Below are 24,185 nucleotides of genomic sequence, written 5' to 3'. Positions count from 1 at the left end.
GCCTTAGTGATGGAACCTCTGGCTCACGCCATCAGATCAAACTCAAACATCACTGGCATCTCAATAGGATCCCAATCTCACACCATTACTTTATACGCCGACGATGTTATTCTGTCAGTTACTAACCCTGAATCATCATTGGGCCATGTATGGGATGTCCTGCAGAGGTTCTCCGAGGTCTCTTACTACAAATTGAACATAACCAAATCTAGTGTACTCCCATTATTTCTTTCTGATACAACTAGACAGAATATAACCAAAACATATAACTTCCAATGGGCGGATGACCACATGCCATACTTAGCGATCCATATTACTCCTTCCTCAAAAGACCTTCTTAGGGTTAACTTTGAGGATTTGAGAAACTCCCTCAAAAAAGACTATGAGTCGCTGAAGAGCCACAATCTCTCTTGGATAGCAAGGATTAACATAACCAAAATGCTAATTCTACCAAATATACTCTATAAGTTTCGCTGTATCCCTATTAAATTTCCGAATAGCTTCCTACATACGCTACAAAAAGATATGTTAGCTTTTATATGGGGACCCTCCAGACCCAGAATTTGCAAATCCGCCTTATAACCTGCTTTAAAGATGGGGGGACTGGGAGTCCCAGATATTAAAAAATACCATTGGGCTTCACTTGCAACTCAAGCTAAGGAATGGTGGCAACCCACTAAACCCCAAAGATGGCTTCAAATTGAAAAATCTTTAGTGATATAACATACCCGGAGTGGCTTCTTGGCGGCGCTGACGTTCAAACCTCTCACTTCACCTCTCCTTCTAGATACAATGAAAGCTTCCAAAGACGCGTGAATGTATCTCTTATATCAGACCTCCCTTAAAACGCACCTAGATACCACCCGTTTCCCTCTTTCATTAATGGGCTTTCTCATACCTAACTTCACACAGTGTCTAAATGGGCGGACCATGGACTGGATAAATTAGGAGATCTATTTGATGGAGGCACTATGCTTCCCTTTGAGTCGCTACACCAAAAATTCTCACTACCGAATAAATATTTTTATCATTACCTACAAATTTGCCATCTCCTCAACTCCTTTTCGCTCAAGATCCCCCCTTCGACTCCCTCAGAGGCAACTAAATTTCTAGCTAGCTCATCTAATGTTAGAAAGGGACTGTCTATTATGTACAGGTCTCTTCTCGCCAATCAATCGGGGGGTAAGACACCACATATGCTGGCATGGGAAAAGGAACTTAACTCTAAATTTACGGTTGAAGAATGGCACAAAGCATTCCTGTGGGCTATAAAGCCATCCCATTGCATCAACCATGCAGAACAAAACAGAAAAATTTAATTGAGATGGTATCTTACTCCTGACAGATTAGCACGCATGAATGCTGATTATTCACTTCTCTGCTGGCGGGGATGCGGCCAGAGAGGAACGCAGACGCATATGTGGTGGTCTTGCCCTTCGGTATCCCCGCTATGGGAAAAAATACAAGATTCTCCATTAGTGTTGACTCCAGAACTAGCGGTACTCAACATAGTCCTACACGTGCTTCTTCTAGATGGGTCACAGCACATATATTAACGGCCACCTGTAACATAGTGGCAAGGCACTGGAAACTCAGAATTACCCCCCCCCCCGCTGTCGGAAGTTGTTTATTCTATAAACCAACATATACACCACGAGGTGGCATTCGCTCCAACACTCCATTCAAGTCAATGGGTCCGTGAAAAAACACGGATGCACACAAGATTGACATCCATGGCCGTAGGCTACTTTCACACAGACAGATCCGCAGATCTGTCTGCATAAAAGCTTTTTAAGAGCTGAGTCTTCACTTCGTGAAAACTCAGATCCGACAGTATATTCTAACACAGAGGCGTTCCCATAGTGATGGGGACGCTTCAAGTTAGAATATACTACGAACTGTGTACATGACTGCCCCCTGCTGCCTGGCAGCACCCGATCTCTTACAGGGGGCTGTGATCCGCACAATTAACCCCTCATAGCCCCCTGTAAGAGATCAGGTGCCGCCAGGCAGGAGGGAGCACCCCCCCCCTCCGTCCCCTGTATTACATTTATTGGTGGCCAGTGCGGCCTCCCCTCCCCTCCCCCTCCTAATTAAAATCCCCCCTTTGGTTAGTTTAATAGCGGTCTGCAACCAGCACAGGATAAATGTCTGCATTTATGCTGCATATAAATGTATATATATATATATTGTTTGATACCTCCATTTGCAATATAACACGAAAAAACCTAACATGAGCAAAAGCTGTTCCCTTAGACAAAATACAGTCAAAAACAAATATTGACTCAACATCATATCTTCTTAAATATCTCCGTGTCTCACTATCTACACACTGCGCACGTCTGACCTGGACAGTTAAAATCTTCATTAAAAAAAATATATGTATATTTTATCTGTTTATAAGCTTATGCTGTTGCTATTTCTCATTGTATATGTACATATATCTCAGCAAGCATGCGCTGACTTCTGTATGGCCTTTAAGTCTGGGCCGGCACCAGGTGTAGATGCCCATCATTGGTGGCAGCGGAGAGTTCCGATCGGAGTCCCAGTTTAATCGCTGGGACTCCGATCGGTAACCATGGCAACCAGGACGCTACTGCAGTCCTGGCTGCCATGGTTACTTAGCAATTTTAGAAGCATTATACTTACCTGCGATGTCTGTGACCGGCCGGGCGCTCCTCCTACTGGTAAGTGAAAGGTCTGTGCTATAAGCAATGCGCCGCACAGACCTTTCACTTACCAGTAGGAGGAGCGCCCGGCCGGCCACAGACAGCCAATGATGGGCATCTACACCTGGTGCCGGCCCAGACTTAAAGGCCATACAGAAGTCAGCGCATGCTTGCTGAGATATATGTACATATACAATGAGAAATAGCAACAGCATAAGCTTATAAACAGGTAAAATATTCATATATTTTTTTTTGTGTAGATTTTAAATGTCCAGGTCAGACGTGCGCGGTGTGTAGATAGTGAGACACGGAGATATTTAAGAAGATATGATGTTGAGTCAATATTTGCTTTTGTGCATGCAGCAGACTATATGGGTCCTACAGGAGGTGGCCACACTATTTAAATATATAACTAGAGTTTCAGGGGTCATGCGACCAGAGTGTGGCTTGGATCACCTACTGACTATCTTTTATTTTTATTACATAAAACATATGCCTTTATTGATTCTATTTAAAAAGTTAACACTCTAAATTTAAGATTAAAAATCCTCAGAGTGAGCGGTGAGACTGTAGTTTACATTTTGTATACCTCTTCTCAGTACACATCACTGGGTGGGATAGCACCTGATATCGTTCTCAGGGCTTACCCTACTCACTGTATCTCCGCAGCAACTTTATATTTAGTTGCCTGTAATATTCTACTATGGAGGCTCACAAACGCTCAGTCTGAAACTAAAAGGTAAATGCTCCCGCTTCCCTACATGTTTCGCTGAACTTTGGCGTCCTCAGGGGATATGCAGGTTTTAATGTAATAAAAATAAAAGATAGTCAGTAGGTGATCCAAGCCACACTCTGGTCTCATGACCCCTGAATATTTGTTTTTGACTGTATTTAGTCTAAGGGAACAGCTTTTGCTCATGTTAGGTTTTTTCGTGTTATATTGCAAATGGAGGTATCACACAATAAATATATATATATATATATATATATATATATACATTTATATGCAGGATAAATGCAGACATTTATCCTGTGCTAGTTGCAGACCGCTATTAAACTAACCAGGGGTGGGATTTTAATTAGGAGGGGGGGCCGCACTGGCCACCAATGAATGTAATACAGGGGAGGGAGGGGGGTGTGCCCCCTCCTGCCTGGCAGCACCTGATCTCTTACAGGGGGCTATGATACGCACAATTAACCCCTCAGGTGCGGCACCTAAGGGGTTAATTGTGCGGATCACAGACCCCTGTAAGAGATCAGGTGCTGCCAGGCAGCAGGGGGCAGTCATGTACAAAGTTCTTAGTATATTCTAACTTGAAGCGTCCCCATTACTATGGGAACGCCTCTGTGTTAGAATATACTGTCAGATATGAGTTTTCACGATATAACTCAAATCCGATGGTATATTTTAACATAGAGGCGTTCCCATAGTGATGGGGACGCTTCAAGTTAAAATATTCCATCGGATTGGAGAAAACTCCGATCCGATAGTATAATAGGGACTCCTGACTTTACATTGAAAGTCAATGGGGGACGGATCCGTTTGCAATTGCACCATACTGTGTCAACGTCAAACGGATCCGTCCCCATTGACTTGCATTGTAAGTCAGGACGGATCCGTTTGGCTACGCACGGCCAGGCGGACACCAAAACAACTTTTTCCTTCATGTCCGTGGATCCTCCAAAAATCAAGGAAGACCCACGGAAGAAACAACGGACACGGATCACAGACCTACGGACCCCGTTTTTGCCGACCGGAAAAAAAAACGGTCGTGTGCATGAGGCCTAAGTCAATGACAATTAGTCTCTCAAGAGGTTCATGATGAGGATGAGACACAGTTGTCAATACGTGAGGTTTTTGTTAGGTCAACAAGTCAGGAGGATGATCAGAGTGAGGAAGTGGAAGAGGAGGTGGTGGAAGATGAAATCACTGACCCAACCTGGGAAGGTGGCAAGCCGAGCGAGGACAGCAGTACAGAGGGGGAGGGATCCGCAGCACCGCAACAGGCTGGAAGAGCAAAAGGGAGAAGGCGGGCCATACCAAACAGCTCTGCAACTGCTCTCCGGAGCACCCCCTTGCGGCAATCTCCCTTGCCAAGGGGTAGGTGTTCCACAGTCTGGTGCTTTTTGAGGAAAGTGCAGATGATAAAAGAATTGTCATTTTCAACCTGTGCCATACCAAAATGAACAGGGGCGTGAACACTAGCAACCTCACCACCACCAGCATGATCCGCTACATGGCATCAAAGTGTATCCACAATTAGTGTCTGCGGGTCACACCACTGCCTCCTCTTCCCCTGTGTTACGTCCTGTCCAATCCCCTGTCCAAGACACAGGCTCGGATGCCTCCCGCCCTGCACCTGGCCCTTTGCAAGCACCATCCGCTAGCACATCCACTTCTGTGTCCCAACGCAGCGTACAAGTGTCCATACCTCAGGCCTTTGAACGAAAGTCCAAATATCCAGCCACCCACCCACAGGCCATAGCACTAAATGCGCACCTTTCCAAATTGCTGGCCCTGGAAATGTAGCCATTTTGGCTTGTGGACACTGAGGCTTTCCACAGCCTGATGGCGGCAGCCATCCCTCGTTACTCAGTCCCCAGCCGCCACTATTGTTCCCGGTGTGCTGTCCCCGCCTTACACCAGAATGTGTCCCGTAATATCACCTGTGCCCTGACCAACACAGTTATTGGAAAGGTCCACTTAACGACTAACACATGGACGAGTGCTTTTGGCCAGGGACGCTACATTTCCCTGACGGCACATTGGGTGAACGTTGTGGAGGCCGTGACTGAGCCGTACCCTGGGATGGCACAGGTGATACCGATGCCAAGGATTGCGGGCCCTACTTCCATCAGGATTTCCGCCACCACCTACATTAGTTGCTGCAACCCCAACTTCTCCTCCTCCTCCTCCACTTCTACCTCTGAATTCTCATCTTGCAGCACCAGTCAGCCATCAGTCAGTAGCTGTAAGCAGTGTAGCACTGCAGTGGGGAAGAGCCAACAGGCTGTGCTGAAACAAATTTGCTTAGGTGACAAACAGCAGAGCTGTGGCAGGGAATAAGGGACCAGAATGAGCTGTGGCTCTCGCCACTCAACCTACAACCAGGCATGGTTGTGTCTGATAATGGCCGTAACTTGGTGGCGACTTTGGAGCTCGGCAAGCTCACACACATACCATGCCTAGCCCACGTGTTCAACTTAGTGGTTCGGCAGTTTCTTAAAACCTACCCCAATTTGCCTGAGCTACTGGTGAAGGTGCGCCATGTGTGTGCCCATTTCCGAAAGTCATCTACAGCTGCCGCCGGTCTGGCAATGCTGCAGCAACACTTGCAATTGCCAGCTCACCGAGCCTTCTCTACTCCACCAGAGGAAAGCAGCTGAACATAAAGTCACTTTAAATGTGACTTTTATGGTGTATTGAATACACTGTATTCCCATGCACCCCTTCCACCACAAAGAAGGGTATATTGTTCAATCTTCCTTTTCTCGTCCTCCTCCTACTCCTTTATCATTTCAACATGCTTATTAGGCTGCCCTTGCTGCTAATGTTTTAGAGAGTCAGCTCAGCATCAGAACCTCACCCCTAATGTTTTAGAGGGTCACCAGCAGGCCCTCGCGCATAATGTTTTAGGTGGTCAGATCAGCAGCAGGCCCTCGCCCCTAATGTTTTAGATGGTCAGATCAGCAGGCACTTGTCCCTAATGTTTTAGAGGGTCAGCTCAGCAGCAGACCCTCACCCCTAATGTAATACCGCTGGTTTGATGTACGACATATAACCATGCCCAAAAAATGAAAAAAAAAATATATATATATCGGCGTTCACGCCAGCCTCACTGCGCTTGGCCGCATCCTCCACCAAATGTGGGGATTCGCTCTGGTAGTTAGGATTAGCTGGTTCAAAACATCAGTGTTTATTCACACGTGAAAGCAAGACAAAAACGCAATCACACACATGAAATGTTCATATACAAAACAGTCACCTTTTCTCCTGGGTGTTACTTCACACCCTGTTGGAAGTTCTACTTTGTCAAGTCCACAGGCAGGCATTAGGCGGCCTGTTCACCCTCACAGGGGTCTGAGCCCTCCAGCCTGGCTCAAGCCACGGATCCCAACACAGCCCTCAGATCACAGCACACAGACCTCCTAAGCTCCACTGTCAGATGGAGGTAATCCTCCCCACCTGGCAGTGCTGACTGTTTTTCATGCCTGGCAAAACCTAGCCTCGAACATGGGGAGTAGTCACCCACCCAGCACTTTGACTACTCCCAGTAAGAGCCGTTCCGGATCAGCTATTACAGCCATACTAAGTATCAAGGTGTCAAACAGCAACTGCTGCTGACATATAAAAAACAGCTCTTACTCCACAGAGGCCAGGAAACTCTGTTACACGTACCTATCATCCAAGATGATTCCTTGTACCTTATTACAGTTCTAAAACCTTTTTTTGCGTGTATTAGTGGCACAAAAAAAAAGTATTTGCCGTTGTGTGGTGAAGTGAGAAAATAACTTTTTTTGGGTGTTTTAATTCCCTTTGTTATAATTTATTTATTTGATCTAACAGTATGTCAGACAGAGAAGTGCCTGACCCTGCACAGGGGAGTGGCAGAGGCCTAAATGTTTCTGGTACAAGCACAGGTCACAACAGAGTAAGGGGGCATGGCAGCAGGACTCGCAGCGAGAGGCCTGAGCTCCCGGTGTCATCTAGAGGTCATGTGTTAAGTTATTAACCAGCAACCCAGCGGTTCTTGAATGGTTGACTCGGTCATCCACTTCATCCCAAGTGACATTAAACACCCCCAGCCAAGAGCCGGTGGGTTTGTCAGACAGAACCCTTAGTTGGTATGGCCCGGGAGCAGGCCCTGTGTCCTCGCTTGTCCTCAACCTGCCTCTGTCCTTTCCTGTTCCCTCAGCCAGACAAGTATTATATGCTGTGGGCTCAGCCACACTATACAGCGAGGACGAGCTACTAGAGGACAGTCATCAGCTACTGGCCAGCCAAAATGTGGATAAGACATCCCCTGATTCCTCCGCTAGGCGGGTAAGTAGTGATTAGGAGAGTGACGTGGGAGCTGGTGTTGCGAGCGGTGATGCCCGTGACCCAGAGACCATTGAGGAGGACATCAGTGACGTGCAGACAGTACTCGATGATGATAATGTAGCTGATCGGACTTGGGAGCCGGGTGAATTAGGGGCTTCATCATTATTAGGAGAAGAGGGTGGCAGCTTGCTCATGAGGCAGCGGCAGAGCCAGCAAGTCTCTAGCATGGCTGGGAGTGAGCAGGGTGGCAGTAGTGGCAGGTCTATAGCCAAACGTGCCCGGGGTAGACCACCCGCTTTGCAGGAGCCTACCTGCGCAGAAAGTAGTGGTGCACAGGTTCACGGACGCAGGGGCGGTAGCAGTCAGTCAGTGCATAGTGTTGGGGGTAAAATCACCTACTCGGCGGTTTGGCAGTTTTTTGTTAAGCCACTGGAGGAGGTGAACATGGCCATATGTAGAATCTGTGGGCATAAGGTGAAGCGTGGCCAGGGTGCCAATGTTGGCACCACGGCCCTGCGTTAACATATGCAGCATCACCATAAAGTGGCCTGGAAGAACCGTGCCTCCGATGTGGTGGTCCAGCCTGCCGAAACAACCGCTGCATCACCCAGTGGCACACACCTGGTTTCAGGCAGTCAGGCCTCCACCAACTCAGCCGAAGGGAGCTGTCTGACCTTCCCATGATCTGCTGGTCTTGATGCTCCTGCTCCTCCTCTTACTACTCCTCATCAGTCATTCCGTCAGCAAAACGATTGCCAAGAGACAACAGTATGCTTGCACTCATCCAGCGGCACAGAAGCTGAATGTGATCCTGTCCAAATTGCTGGTGCTGCAGTCCCTCCCTTTCCAAGTGGTGGACTCTGCACCTTTCAGAGAACTGATGACTTGTGCCAAGCCGAGGTGGAGAGTGCCAAGTCGTCATTTCTTTGCCAAAAAGGCAGTACCAGCCCTGCACACACATGTAGAACAGAAGGTGGGCCAGTCCTTGAGCCTGTCGGTGTCTGCAAAGGGCACAGCAGCGCCGACGTGTGGAGCTGTAACTATGGTCAGGGACAATGCATGTCCTTTACCGCCCACTGGGTGAATGTGGCTCCTGCACAGCCACACCAGCAACTTGGTCAGGTGACGCCGCTTCCGCCTCCACATTGTCACGCCGTTGGTCCTGCGACAATGTCCACCTCTGCCTCCTTCTCATCCACCGTGTCCTCAGCCTCCACTGCAGGGACAATTCACAGTGCCCCTTCAGCATACCACATGTGCAGGGCATGGCGGTGTCATGCTGTTCTGCACCTCGTTTGCCTGGGCGAACAGAGTCACCCAGGGGAGGGACTGCTCCGTGTCCTTCATCAAGAAATCGAATCCTGGCTTTCTCCGTGACATCTCAGAATCAGAACCATGGTGACCGACAACGGGAAGATCATGGTGTCTGCACTGCATCAAGGAGGGCTAAGCCATGCGCCTTGCATGGCACACATGTTCAATCTGGTTGTCAAGCGGTTCCTGAAGTCTTCCACCCATCTGCTAGACATCCTAAAAATGGCCAGGAAACTGCATGCACTTCAGCCACTCGTACTCTGCAAAGCATACCCTCCTTGAGATGCAGAGGCAGAACGGCATCCCCCAACATAGGCTGATATGTGACATTTTCACCCGTTGGAATTCCACCCTCCATATGTTGGACCGAGTATTTGAATAGAGAAAGGCCATAAACGATTTATTGATGATCCAAGTGGACAGGAGTGCTCCTCTGTGTATCTTCGATGTCAGTCAGTGGCAGCTCATGTGTGACACCTGCCATTTGCTCAGGCCCGTTGAGGATGCCACGTTATTTGTCAGTCGCCAGGACTACGGAATGAACAATGTCATTCCACTGCTTCATGTCCTGGAACAGATGCTGGTAAGTCTAGCTGGTCAGGAGACTGGAGATGTGGCGCCTAGATATCACGGCCACATAAGCCCTGTGGGAACTGAACTGGAGGAGGAGGAGGACATTGGAGAACAAGCAATGTGTAGAAAATGGGTGGTTTTCTACACAGGTGACAGGAAAGGAGCAGCCAGAGGAGCTCCAGGGCGATGAGGAAGAGGAGGCAGAGGACTTAGACACACCATGGCAGTATGCAGTGGAGATGGAAGCAGGGAGTCCCTCCGAGTCACTTTCACAAATGGCCCGATGCATGCTCGCTTGCTTGCGTAGTGAAAGCCGAATTGTCAGTATTCGGCAGAGGGATGACTTCGGGCTCTCCACCTTGTTGAACCCTCGCTACCAGTCCAAAATGGGGGCCTTTTTTACACCCGCTGAGAAGAACGACAAACTGAACTACTATAGAGACATCCTATGTAGTCAGTTGGCCGCTGCCTATCTGCGCCATCGCCCATCCTCTCGCAGGTCTGACCGGGGATGCCCTCTGCGCTCACGTTCCATTGCCATGGCTGCTGGGGAGGGGTGGGGTGGCAGGAGCAGTACCAGCTCCAACAGCATCAGCCTGAGTCTAAAGTCGCTGATGAGCAGCTTTCTTCACCTGCCTAGTGAAGAACCTGAAACAACAGGTGGGGGCATACTTGGAGTGCACCCTGCCAGCCATAATTGAAGATCCGCTGGACTACTGGGCAGGAAAACTGAATTTGTGGCCGCAACTGGCAGAGTTTGCCCTGGAAAAGCTGTCCTGCCTGGCCAGTAGTGTGGCATCAGAGCGGGTGTTTAGTGCTGTGGTGGCCATAGTTACCCCAAGAAGAACTTGCCTGTCCGCCCAAAATTTGGAGAGACTGACCTTTGTCAAGATGAATCAGGCATGGGTCATCCAGGATTTCCACCCACCAATGCCTAAAGCATCAGACTAGATCATCCATGGTGCCACACCAACACTTTGACAAAAGAGACCAGTTTCTTCTGGCTACCTGCCTCAGCTACTATTCTGATGCTACCTCCACACTATGTCACCTTGCCACTCTGTGGTCTCCTGATGCTACTGTCACCTCCACACTATGTCATCTTGCCACTCTGTGGTCTCCTTATGCTGCTGCTGCCACCTCCACACTGTCATTGTGCCACTCTGTGGCCTCCTCCTGATGCTACTGCTGCCGCCACCTTCACACTTTGTCATTGTGCTACTCTGCCACTTCCAAAACATAGAAGACATGCAAATATTCCATTCACGTGTCATCTCAGTTTTGGATCCACTCTGTTTTTTTTTTTGGGCATTAGCAATACTGATGGATTACTGACCAAATGCTGACCGAGTGAAGGCGGATGCTTAACAGACAGGATGCGTTTTTTGGGGGTTATTGTTCTGAAGGATCAGGGCAAAATAATCAGTAACATCAACACAAACTTACTGTTGACACCCTCTCCACTCTGTTGGGGGGCTCTACTTGTATAAGCGTTTAAAAGAACAGGTTCTGTAGACATCTATGTGGAATCAGCTGACGACGGTGTAAAAGGAGTGCGCTTCTTCTTGGCGCTAACATCGACCTGTAAGGCTGAGTTCATACTTTAGTTATTTGGTCAGTTTTGACCCCGAGACTGCCCAAATAAGTGAAGTGTGCAGTGATTTTAAGAGCGACGCCTGTCATCTGCATGTCATACTGACAGTAATATTTCACTACCACAGCAGACTCCCTATGCGTGTTACTGCAAGGCACAATGTTCTACACCACTATAAAGGCTCTCTGCAGCCAGGAAATAGCTGTTTTTTAACACGATTCGCCGCAAATAAATTCTGATCGAATCGATTTATTTCGAAAAATGCGGCGAACCAGCCAAATCGAATTTTTTAAACTTTTGCTAATCTCTACTTGTTATCATTGTTTTACTTGTCGGTCAAACAATGTAAAACTGAGCCTAAGCTGTTATTCTGCGTTTCGATGGACTGAAATGACTGTGTTTCTCCACTCTATTTTTGCCATTAGCTGTAAATGTAAAGTAATTTCAATTTCTTTCCCGCTAGTCACTCGCTAATCCCAGCAGAGAGTTTGGAATTGATAGCAACAGGAAAACAAAATACAAAATTAAGTAGCGCTTTAGGACTGAACGCCGTATTTCGAGCTTACTAAAAGCCGTCACTGTGCACTGTACATTACATGCAAGTTTTGAGTGGAGCAATTTTTCTATGCTTTGTGTGAACCCATATAGTAGTGCTGAGTCAGCGTGTTTCCATTCTCTTCTGTGGTTTACTGAATAGTGAACTTTTTTACAATGAAAATTTTATATTTTTTTAAACATGATTTTTTGAGGTCACCATATTTTTGGATGGAATTTTTTTTATTTAGCCGGAGCTGTAAATGGAAGGAAGAAGGAAAATATCCTTGTATTCCCTTTGCTTTTCAAGCCACTTTTAACTGTGACTCAAATGTTTCATCTCGTGTGACACTGTCTACTGAACAGACTGAAGAAGGACCCTGTCTGAAACGTTGTTATTATATCTTGTGAAGCCCTCATAATAAAAATAGAAGCGCTCTGTCACAGACGTTTCTGCGACAGGTGGCAGATCGGTAAGACTGGCAACACGTGGTTTGATCTGACATGTTTTCCGTTTGGATCAAATTATGTCTGTGTTGTTTCTGGTGCTTTCTACACCTTCTTTCCCATTATGTTCATTTAACATTCTCTGTTTAAGTTGCTTCTCCCACAATGCCGTGCAGTTTATAGCTTCTGTTTGGACATTTGGATAGATTGTGGTTGAATCTCGGTTGAGTTCCTGGTGCTTCCATTGATCCTTTGAAGTTCAGTCTTTCCTTTCCTTTTGTATTTTGTTTGGGTTTTGTATGTTGCATCCCCCTATTGTTTGTATTAGGCCTGAAAGAGACTGCTGTTCGTTTGGAAGAACAGGTGGTCTCGTCCCTGCCATTAGTACCAGGGTCCTATAGGGCTTGATAGGACTCTAGGTATTCCTGCATATGAACTCCCCTACCTTTGGAGTCTGTTCATACTGGTAGTCAGTCAGGATTTTGGTTAGGGTTTTCACTAGGTGTTCATTTTCCTTCCCTAGTTCTCAGGCCTGATTTCCTGTTCCCCCCTTCCCTCCTATGCTCGGTGTGGTGTTTCCCTCCCACACCAAACATGACATTATAAACCGTCAAAATCATCATTTTTTGTTTGTGTGCAGCCATAGATCCTATTGCTGCACTAGCAGGTCAGCTGCAAGGGCTATCTTTGGAGGTAGATGCCCCCCGCACGACTGTCTTGCAGATGCAGACATCACAGGCTTTTGGCCCTGGTGGTAGTGGTGGAGAACAGGCCAATCTGGAGCCTAAAACTGCCCTCCTGGACAGATTTTTTGGGGGACGTGATAATTAAAAAAAATTTAGGGATGCGTGCAAACTGTATTTTAGGCTATCCCCACATCTGGTGATGAGAAACAGCAAGTCGGTGTGGTTATTTCCTTGCTTAAGGGGGAAGCGCAGTCATGGGCTTTTTCTCTGCCAACCAGATTGCAGTCTCTCCTGTCAGTAGATTAATTTTTCTAAGCTTTCGGTCTTATGTATGATGATCCGGATCGGACCTCTGTAGCCGAAATCAAGCTGTGCGGCCTTCGTCAGGGTGATCATTCCACTGAGATTTATTGCTCTGAGTTTAGGAGATGGTCTATGGATATGGAGTGGAATGATCCTGCCCTCCGTAGCCAGTTTTGTCAAGGGTTATCAGAGAGGCTGAAGGACGGTTTGGCCTTTCATGAAACCCCACTGTCTCTGGAGGCTGCTATGTCTCTATGTGGTAATAGGAAGGGAGTGTGTGTTTTTTTCTGTGAACAGAAGGGACATTTTATCAGAGTATTTCCATATATTCAATGGCAGAAAGAAAAAATAGGGAAATTTAATTCCCATCTGACTCTTGGAGGGGTGAGAGGAGAGTCAGAAAATGGGCATTTGTCTTTGACTGGAAGTACCCGATTTCTCCTGACCGCTGAGGTGGCGTTAGAGTCAAAAACTGTGGGGATTGAGGTGTTTATCTACAGCGGGGTGGGGTGAACCTCATTGATACTCAGTTCGTCCGTATGAACGGGTTGTCACTGAGTGCATTAGAAAAAAAACATTTCTGTTTTTGCTATTGATTCTGCACCTCTAACTCAAAATTGTTTATCTCAAGTGGTGCATGATATCAGATTAAAAGTGGGTGACTTTCATTAAAAATGTATCTCGTCTTTTGTGTTGGAGGGTCTCCCTGCCCTGATGGTTCTGGGTTTACCCTGGTTAAACAAGCACAATCCAACTATCGATTGGCAAGCTGGACAGATTTTAGATTGAGGTGATGTTTTTCTGTTTAATTACTAAGACATTAACCTCTTTATATCTGATTTTGCAGTTGTATTTTCTAAGAGTGGATGCCAGGATTTACCTCCACATCGGGAATATGATTGTCCTATCAACCTTATTCCCTGAGCTAAGTTGCCAAAATTAGATTGTATAACCTTTCTGGACCTGAAGGACTGGCCATAAGAGAGTATATTGCTGAGAGTTTACCTAAAGGACACATAAGACCTTCCAAATCTCCAGTGGCAGCAGGGTTCTTTTTTGTTAAAAAAAACGACGGAGGTCTTCGGCCATGTCTGGATTTCTGTCAACTCAATCGGATTCCTGCCAATGATCCTTACCCTCTTCCTTTCATTCCCGATTTGTTTAACCAGATTGTTGGTGCCAAGGTGTTCTCCAAGTTGGACTCAAGGGGGGTATATAATCTGGTTAGGATCAAGGAAGGGGATAAATGGAAGACAGCTTTTAATACTCCTGAAGGGCACTTTGAGAACCTGGTCATGCCTTTTGGGTTGACCAAAGCTACTGCGGTTTTCCAGCATTTTGTGAATATCAACTTGTGGGGAGGTTTGTAGTCGTGTATTTGGATGACATTCTAATTTATTCTCCAGACGTGGAGATACATCAAGATCACGTTAGACAGGTGTTACAGATCCTAAGAGATAATTTATTGTACACAAAATTAGAGAAGTGTGCTTTTTCTGTACACGAGGTGTAGTTTTTGGGTTACCTGCTCTCATCTTCATGTTTTCGAATGGATCCAGAGAAAGTCCGTGCTGTATTGGACTGGGATCAATCTGAAAATCTGAAGGCTCTTATGCGGTTTTTGGGGTTCACCAACTATTACCGAAAATGTATTCGGAACTATTCGACAATATTAAAACCCTTAACTGACATGACCAAGAAAGGGACAGATGTTTCAGTGTGGTCTGATTCAGCGTTGCGAGCCTTTTCTGCGATTAAGGAGGTGGGGGTAGGAACAGTTTTATCTCAGGGCCCGTCTCCTGGTAAATGGAGTCCATGTGCCTTTTTCTCTAAAAAAAACTCTCTTCCGCAGAGAGAAATTATGATGTGGGGAGTTCACAGTGTTCACAGATCACAAAACCTGGCTTACCTGGAGTCAGCTAAACGACTGAACCCAAGGCAGGCCAGATGGTCTTTGTTTTTCCACCAAATTCAATTTCACTGTCACCTATCGTCCTGGGGTTAAGAACGTCAAGGCAGATGCCTTGTCACATAGTTTTCCTAGAGGTGGTGATTTTGAAAATCTGAGTCCTATACTGTTGGAAGGGGTTTTGATATCTGCTCTTTACCCTGACCTAGAGGTAAAGGTGTTAGAGGCCCAGGGAGATGATCCCAGATTCTTGTCCCTCTGGGAAACTGTTTGTGCCATCGGAATTGCGTCATAATGTGTTTGAGGAACATCACTGTATGGTTCTTACAGGACACCCTGGGAGCAGATCCACTGCTGACCTCATCTCTCGTAGATTCTGGTGGCCAGGGTTGCATAAGTGTGTTGAGGACTATGTGTCAGCCTGTAGTACCTGTGCACGTGCTAAGGTGGCACATACTCGGCCTTCTGGATCTCTACTTCCGTTGCCCATCCCGTCCAGACCATGGACTCACTTATCCATGGGTTTTTCTCACTGATCTACCTAATTATTCAGCAAAGTTATTCTGGTGGTAGTTGATCACTTTATTAAAATGGTGCACTTTATAGTGTTGCTGGGCCTACCTAATGCTAAAACACTTGCACAAGTGTTTGTTAACAACATTGTGAAACTGCATAGCATTTTCTCTGACGTGGTTTCGGATTGTGGGACTCAGTTTGTTCAGTTTTCTTCGGCTTTTCATCCTCAGTCGAACGGACAGACGGAACACACTATTTAGAGTCTGGAGACTTACTTGAGATGTTTTGTCTTTGAGAACCAGTACGAGTGGTCTTCGTATTTGTCTTTGGCAGAGTTTGCCATAAATAATCATAAACAGGAATCCTCTGGGAAGTCGCCGTTTTTTGGGGCATATGGGTTTCACCCGCAGTTTGGCACATTTTCTGGTTTATATACTTCTGGTATCCCTGAGGAGGAACGTTTTTCATCATCATCTATATGGTGGAAAATTCAAAATAACTTAATGAATAGGGGCAATAAATATAAACGTGTGGTTGACAGGAAACGTATGAAAGGTCCAGACCTAAGAGTGGTTGATTCTGTGTGGCTGTCCACAAGAAACATTAAGTTGAAGGTACCTTATTAGAAGTTGGGTCCAAGATTTATTGGTCCTTATAAGATCACTACCATTATTAATCCTGTAGCTTTTCCTCTTCAACTCCTTCAGGACTTGAAAATTCATAATGTGTTTCATAAATCTTTGTTGAAGAGATATGTTGAACCTTTGGAGCAGTCTTCCTTGCCACCAGCTACTGTTAAGGTGGATGGTAGTTTGGAATCTCAGATCGCCAAGATAATTGACTCTCGAGTTTTCAGTAGATCTCTTAAGTATTTTGTTCACTGGAAGGATTATGGACCAGAGGAGAGTATGTGGGTACCAGCATCTGACGTGAATGCCAGTCGTTTGGTGAAAGTTTTTCACAGGTCTCATCTGGATAAGGTCGGCCCTTGGTGTCCAAATGTCACCCGTAATGTCACGGACTTTCCCGCGACAGTTGGCAGGAGATCGGTGAGAATGGCAACACGTGGTTTGATCTGTCATGTTTTCCGTTTGGATCAAAGGACATCTGTGTTGTTTCTGGTGCTTGCCACACCTTCTTTCCCCAGGTGTGGCTATTAGGGTCATTTAACCTTCTCTATTTATAGTTGCTTTTCCCACAATGCTGTGCTGTTTATAGCTTCTGTTAGACCTTTGGACAGATTGTGGTGCTTTCATTGATCCTTTGAAGTTAAGTCTTTCCTTTCCCTTTTGTATTTTGTTTGGGTTCTGTGTGTTGCATTCCCCTATTGTTTGTATTAGGCCTGAAGGAGACTCCTGTTCGTCCTTCCTTTTGGAGGAACAGATAGTTTTGTCCCTGCCATTAGTACCAGGGTCCTAAAGAGCTTGATTGGACTCTAGGTATTCCTGAATATGAACTCACCTACCTTAGGGGTTTGTTCTTACTGGAAGTCAGTCAGGATTTTGGTTAGAGTTTTCACTAGGAGGTGTCCATTTTACTTCCCTAGTTCTCAGGCCTGATTCCCTGTTCCTCCCTTCCCTCCTATGCACGGTGTGGTGTTTCCCTCCCACACTGAAGCGTGACACACGCTTGTTCAAGGGTTTATGCCGCTAATAGCACATCTTCCCTATCCATAGGATACTCTGAAGTCCTGTAGAAGTGCATGAAGTGGTGGACGGAGCACTGTTGCATTCTCATGAGGCAGTCCGGTGGCACTTGAGGGTCGACGTTCTTGTGATAACAGGGGGATCCTAGCATAAGTATCCTCAGCAAACACTTATTCCATATCCTGTAGATAGGAAGTAAGTGATATTAGTGGTAAAATCCCTTTAAATACAAGATAGATGTATGGGGTGAGTCCTTCCCTCTAGCTCAAAAACTGCAGGAAATTTTGTTTTTCTAATTAAAGGGATTGTGCAAAGTTTTGAAGTTATCCCCTATTCACAGGGGGATCTGAACAATGGGACACCTAACGATCCTAAGAATGGGGATCCCATTCTACCAATCTGATGAAGTGACAAATTGGGCATATTCCCTGCTACTCCATTCAATCTCTATGGGACCACTAGAAATAGCCAAATCCTGTACTCAGAAATCTCTGGCATTCCTATAGAGACTAAATGGAGCAGCAGGATGATTGCCCGACCTGCAATTCCATCAAATCAGGGTGATGGGAAACCTGTTCTTGGGATTGTGGGGGGTACCATCCTTGTGGATCAGTTAATTATAATCTATTTTGGATAACATAAAAAATTGGCACAAGCCCTTTAACCTCTAAAGGGTTCTTGCCAGTACAAGCACAACTTTAAGCAAACCTATCTAAGTGTTCAGTTGGTCACAGTAGGTTTGGCTGCTGGATCTCCAGCTGTTATTGACAAGGGAAGGTGAATATATGAAATATGCTCCAAATGCCGTGAAAGTTGATAAACAACACTCTCTGGTCTCCTAGGAGTTAGTTTTTTTTTAATGTAAATACTGTGGGACTAGAAAGAAGAGAGAAAGAACCCAGTATGCTACTCTGGGTTTTTGGGCAATATGCTGTATACGTGTTGTCTGGGGGTACAGTTTCTCATTACCAAGAAGGTCTAGTATGCATAGTACATGTGCAGAGTATTGTAGGCAGGCAATGCCTCTCTACATTTCTTATTTCATGCAAGCAGATTTAGAATGTGCTAAATTTAATATATTTTTACCTCAAACCCAAAGGAGCGTTAAATGGCTTATGACGATACTTCTTATGAGTACTCCGCACCCTCCATATGAATAATAGTACCCAAACTAAGGCCACTCAGGTAGCCAAGTAAACTTCTTCAAATTTGTTTCAGGTCCAATTTGTCAAACTTTTTGTAAAGTTTAGTTCAGACCCGAATCGATTTTGGACTAATCAAATATGCTCCACTTAGACTACAAATTAGTATATAACACCCTCTTGTCTCCTAAGGCTATGTCCACATCACCATTTTGTTTTTCATTATTATTGTCTGCAAGAAGAGCAGGAAAAATAGATTCTTTATTTTGACCATCCGTTGTGCTTATTTTGCATTCGTTTTAGCCATTTCTGGCTGAGATCATTCAAAAATAACGGATCTCAGATGGCAATGGCTAAAATGTATGCAAAATAAGCACAACAGATGCTCCAAATAAAGGATCTGTGTTTTTTTTTTTCTCTTCTTCTGGATCAGAAGAGTGGAAAACTAAATGCTGATGTGAACTTAGTCTAAGGCAGAGTTTACAATTCAGTTATTTGGGCAGTTATTGTGAGCCAAAGCCATGTAACACTGAGCTTTATAATCTGTACTCCTGTACAGTGCTGTGTATGGGAGTACGAATTTCGCCGTACGGCCAGACTGAGATCTAGCTCTATAGCACCTTGTTTCTCCTGCCTCTACCAGAGCTGCTTTCCTAAAGCCTGGCATAGATTGCCTAAGTCAAACCTTAGTAGAGCAGGCACAGGCTAAGGAGCAATGTACATCCATACACAGCAGAGTATGGGATTACGGATTCTAAAGCCCAATAGGCACCTGAACTTCAGGCACCTATTTTTTTAAGAAATGTTAAAAAAAAATTTTAAAAAAATAATAATAAAGTATATTACAAAATGTAATTTTGTCACATTTAGAGTAGGTTTCAATAAATCTCATTTCTTTGGTAAGTTACAATTTAGGCGTATCAACTGTGTTTTGTGCACCATAATTTCTTTGTTTAATTTTCTATATGACATTGATATAAATAGTTATTAAAAAAAACAGTGTAGCACTCACATGTTGGAAACTGATGTAGGGAGGAATGGAAGTGCTCAGGATATAGCACCAGCAAAATCCAAAACAAGGAGATAAATCCCGCTTTCCATTAAAAAAAAACTGTTTTTAGCACAGTAAAAGCCCATAAAAATATACATCATGAAACACACTGCATCTACACATTTTGGATCAATAGACTTTGATCCTTCTTCATCAATTATTCAATCAATATGATCCTTATTAATCAATTATTTATGCTTTGAATAAGGATCAAAATATTTTGATCCAAAATGCGTAGTGTGTTTCATAGTGTATATTGGAATGGGCTTTTACTATGCTAAAATAAATATTGTTTACAGGAAGCCTGATTTATATCCTATTTTGGATAATTTAAACTTTCTACCATTCACTCAGTGATAAGTCAGCCATACAGCTGAATTACTGTCCCAGTGAAAGAATTCTCATTGGCAGCCAATTACTCGGCTCAAGACTCAGGTCGGTCTTGCATCCATGTTCTCAATCTGGGTTTCCATCAGGCTCTCTAGTGTTTTTAATAGCAGGAATGGTGCAGCATGCAACAATTTCTATGATATAAAAATACTATTCCTGTCAGGGGGTCCATCAGGATTTGCCAGGATCTGAAAATCTTTGGAATTGGCCTAATTTGGATGACTCCATAGTTAACTGAAACCGTAATGTCTGTGAGAACAGAGCTTAACTGACTTTGGTTATGATTTGTTTGTTCACTTGCCTTATAAGTAACTTATATAAAACTGGCACAAGGTAATATCTTCTTTTTCTTTTATTTTAGACACCCTATTCAGTGGCCTTGGAATTGGAGCAGTCATCGGTTTGGCTGTAGCCGCTCTCCTTCTAATTCTCGTCGTGACGGATGTCAGTTGCTTCTTCATGAGACAGTGCGGATTGCTTATGTGCATAACCAGACGGATCTGCGGGAAGAAAAGTGGCTCCAGCGGAAAAAGTAAAGAATTAGAAGAAGGAAAAGCTGCATACTTGTGAGAAAAAAAAATACTTGTCTTTTTAAAAATGTCCCTTAAAGGTTCAAAAACATTTTGAGAAAAAATCCATACTTTTCCAGATGCAAATTCAGTAAAATAATATTTGAACTGGTATATCCTTTTGAATGACTACAGATAAAAAGGACAATAGGGTTGGATGAGGATATCAGAAAACAGATAATAGTAAATGTTTTAAACTTATAAATCTAAAGGTATTTTATTAATTTTCTACTAGAAAGTAAAAATGATAATCACAACATAATCTTCAAAAAGCCTAATTTAAGGGCACCAGAACCTATACCATGACTACATCTCTGGACCCATACTCCTGTACTCCTAAATCCACAATGCTGTTATTCATAGCTGAACAATTATATTAACTAGGCTCAAGCAATGCCCTAAAGAATATACGTATCTTTCAATATCTTATGTCATGTCTTCAAGATGTGTCAAATTGTGTCATAATTTGGGTCAATGAGCCAATACTACTGAAGAGTCAAACTTTATGATTCATTGATTTGACAAAAAGCAGATTACTCTGATTCAAATTTTAAACCTGGGTTGAACCAACCACCTACCAGCCTTTAGCCGAGACCCCCACAAGTCATAATAGTGTTATTCCCTTTAGCTTTTCCTGCTTAACAAGTTACTTCCAAAGTAAGTATATTGTCATAAACATCTTTCTATTAAAAATCCATGGTTCAAAACATGTATAATATGTCTGTTAATTGCCATGCAAATTAGGATTCAAGTGCGCCTATGGAGGCTTCTTGCTATCTAGTGCACCATCACTGCTCGTATTGCCACCCAGGGCCTCCCCCTTATGGTTAACTGACAGTGGCAGGATTACCTAGTGTCATCACGCCTGGATCTGAAATATTGCACCTGAAACGAACCTCCTTAGTTCCTGGCCTTGCCTCTATTCACTGTACTGCACGTGTGCTGACTGATCAACACAGGTATGCTATTTCAGATTTGGGAGCGATGATGAAGGGGAAGCCTCGTACTCTCGATCAACCATAATGGGTAAGCTCTGAGTAGTGATACTCCGGGAGCAATGCTGCACTGGACAGTAAGCTTGATTCCTAATTTGCATCAAAATAAAAAGAAAGGTATGTTTCTAATTTGGTGCACATACCTAACAAGGTGATATGCTTACTTTGAAAGTGATTTGGGAGCTGCTAGACTCCCTTTAACTCTAAGACTTCAGCATTTTAGAGTTAAGCTTTCTTTCAGCTTCTCTGTAGAAAATCATTGGAGATGATTGGGCCGTAGGTTATAATATCCCCTACGTAATCATTTTTTGAGGTATCAGTTGAGGGACCCCCACTATATCTCAATCATATTCAAGAAGATATCAAAAGTATACATATCTTAATCCCTAAATCATCTTGGTTGTTTTTTGCATTTGATGAGTTTAGGTTTTGGTTATTTTACTGCAATCACTCATTTACGATACATGTCGCTCAACATATATAACATATTTCCAATTTTCAACATTAACAACATTATTATAAATTTCAAGTTTATATATAATGTTGAGAAAATATGAAATTTTTTTCTTGATTTATCCTGTACTTAGCCATGTGCATATTTGCTGCGTACAGTATGTGGTTTGTTTGTGTGTGTGTATTGTCAACATATGGACCTTAAATAATTTGGGTGCATGGTCTATTTTGTTGGTGTTGGTCTATCTATTCTGCCTGTGTGTTTTACAATATTAACATTTGCATCATTTAAAATGGGGAAATCGATTGATGGGATCAATGACGTAGGACTATCAACAATTTCCAGAATAAAGTCTCTGTAAAGCCCCAGAGAGAAAAATTTGAAGGGGTTACGTCTAATAAGGTTTTGAAAATTGAAGGTCTAAGCTCAAAGATTCCATCACTGTCATCTTCTATGACATCTCTGTGACAAGACACAAGATGACTTTTGGGTAGATTTCCCATTTAACATCTGCAAGATGATAGTGTGACCTTGTTTGGAAACTTTTGTGTGTTGAACATTGTGACAATGGGCATGTACACGTAGGGTTGGTTTTTACTCATGGCATTGGGGGGGAAGGATCATAATCTGAACCTTTGTAAAAACCTGTAGCATGTTTGACAGTTTGCTTCTCATGCGTTATCATGGTTTCTAAGCAGATTTGCAAACCGCGAGAATGTAATTTGATCTTTGGCTTTCTTGACAAACTACCTCCATGAGCAGTGGTGAAATCACATAAATTTCACTATAAATAGGTCAGGTTGGGATCAAAGTCATTGAAATCACAGGTTAAAATATTGTGTGAGGCTCATCCTTGTTTTTGTATGGAAGGGAAATGAGATAACAGTATGTGTTCATGCACACAAACATATTTTTTTCCGTGTTTATTCAGGTTTTTTTTGCGGTCTGTTTGCAAAACCAATCACTTCACTGGGGCTGCAAAAAGAAAAAAAATGGAAATATGGCTGTTCCTCAATAAAATAGAACATGTCCTATGATTGTCTGCATTACGGATAAAGATAGACCAGTATCCGTGTTTTGCGCATCCGCAATTTACGGACTGCAAAACATCAAATGTTAGTGTGTAGAGTTGATAGAGCACCAAAGTGCTCGGGTGCTCTGGTGCTCGAGTAGAAGACTTTGCGATGCTCGGGTGCTCTACAGAGCACCCTAGCACAATGGAAGTCAATGGGACAAACCAAGCATTAAACCAGGCACTCCCTGCTCTGAAGAGGTCTATGCAGAAGATCACTGTATAGTGAGGGAATCCCCCAGTGTGAGTCCGTGGCTTAGGAATCCCTGCTCTAACTCCATATACAGCTATGTCCATATCTGGAGTCAGTGCTAGGGGACTCCCAGTCTATTTAAATCTAATTTAGCCTCTATTTAGGAAAAGTTTCTGCTGGGATTTGAACTCACAACCTTCTACATTAGAGGCAAGGACTTTAACCACTATAAAGCTGAATAATAAACTATATCAGAAAAATCTCATTGTAGTTTGTCATGTAGTAAGTATTCCTATGCAGCAGAAGTATCATTTCATATTTCATTGCAAGTTAACATGGATCTGTATAGCATAGTGGTTAAAGTTCTTGGCTCTAATGTAGAAGGTTGTGAGTTCAAATCTTGGCACAAATGTTTCAGAAATAGAGATAAAATTTATATATTTAATATACAGTCATGTGAAAAAATTAGGACACCCTTTGAAAGCATGTGGTTTTTTGTAACATTTTTAATAAATGGTTATTTCATCTCCGTTTCAACAATACAGAGAGATTAAAGTAATCCAACTAAACAAAGAAAACTGAAGAAAAGTCTTTTCAAGATCTTCTGTAAATGTCATTCTACAAAAATGCCTATTCTAACTGAGGAAAAAGATAGGACACCCTCACATGTATTCCCTCTTAAATTGGCTCAGATCTCACACCAGGTGCACATAATTAGTAGATCGTTACTCTGCATGTTGAATGAGGCTTGCCCTATTTAAACCTCAGACATTTAGTTTGGTGTGCTCCTGACTGTTGAAGTGAGAGTGAGCACCATGGTGAGAGCAAAAGAGCTGTCAGAGGACTTCAGAAAAAAGATTGTAGCAGCCTATGAGTCTGGGAAGGGATTTAAAAAGATCTCAAAAGATTTTGAAATCAGCCATTCCACTGTCCGGAAGATAGTCTACAAGTGGAGGGCTTTCAAAACAACTGCCAACATGCCCAGGACTGGTCGCCCCAGCAAGTTCACCCCAAGAGCAGACCGCAAGATGCTAAAAGAGGTCTCCAAAAACCCTAAAGTGTCATCTCGAGAACTACAGCAGGC

At 43.9% G+C, this 24,185-nt stretch overlaps 1 protein-coding gene across 2 annotated transcripts in view; it reads left to right on the top strand.

The window, feature by feature from the left end:
• Positions 1–24,185, top strand: part of NCAM2 (neural cell adhesion molecule 2) — a 478,060-nt gene that overhangs the window by 404,168 nt on the left and 49,707 nt on the right. For both annotated transcript variants that reach the window (XM_040423215.1, XM_040423216.1), the window contains exon 16: positions 20,180–20,384. In XM_040423215.1, coding sequence (XP_040279149.1) covers positions 20,180–20,384 — 205 coding nt within the window. The remainder of the gene's footprint in view (positions 1–20,179; positions 20,385–24,185) is intronic.

Source organism: Bufo bufo, chromosome 3 (genome assembly GCF_905171765.1).
Source record: "Bufo bufo chromosome 3, aBufBuf1.1, whole genome shotgun sequence".
NCBI classification, from domain to species: domain Eukaryota; kingdom Metazoa; phylum Chordata; class Amphibia; order Anura; family Bufonidae; genus Bufo; species Bufo bufo.
Note: the sequence above shows the minus strand (reverse complement) of the source record. Positions and strands in the feature narration are given on the sequence as shown.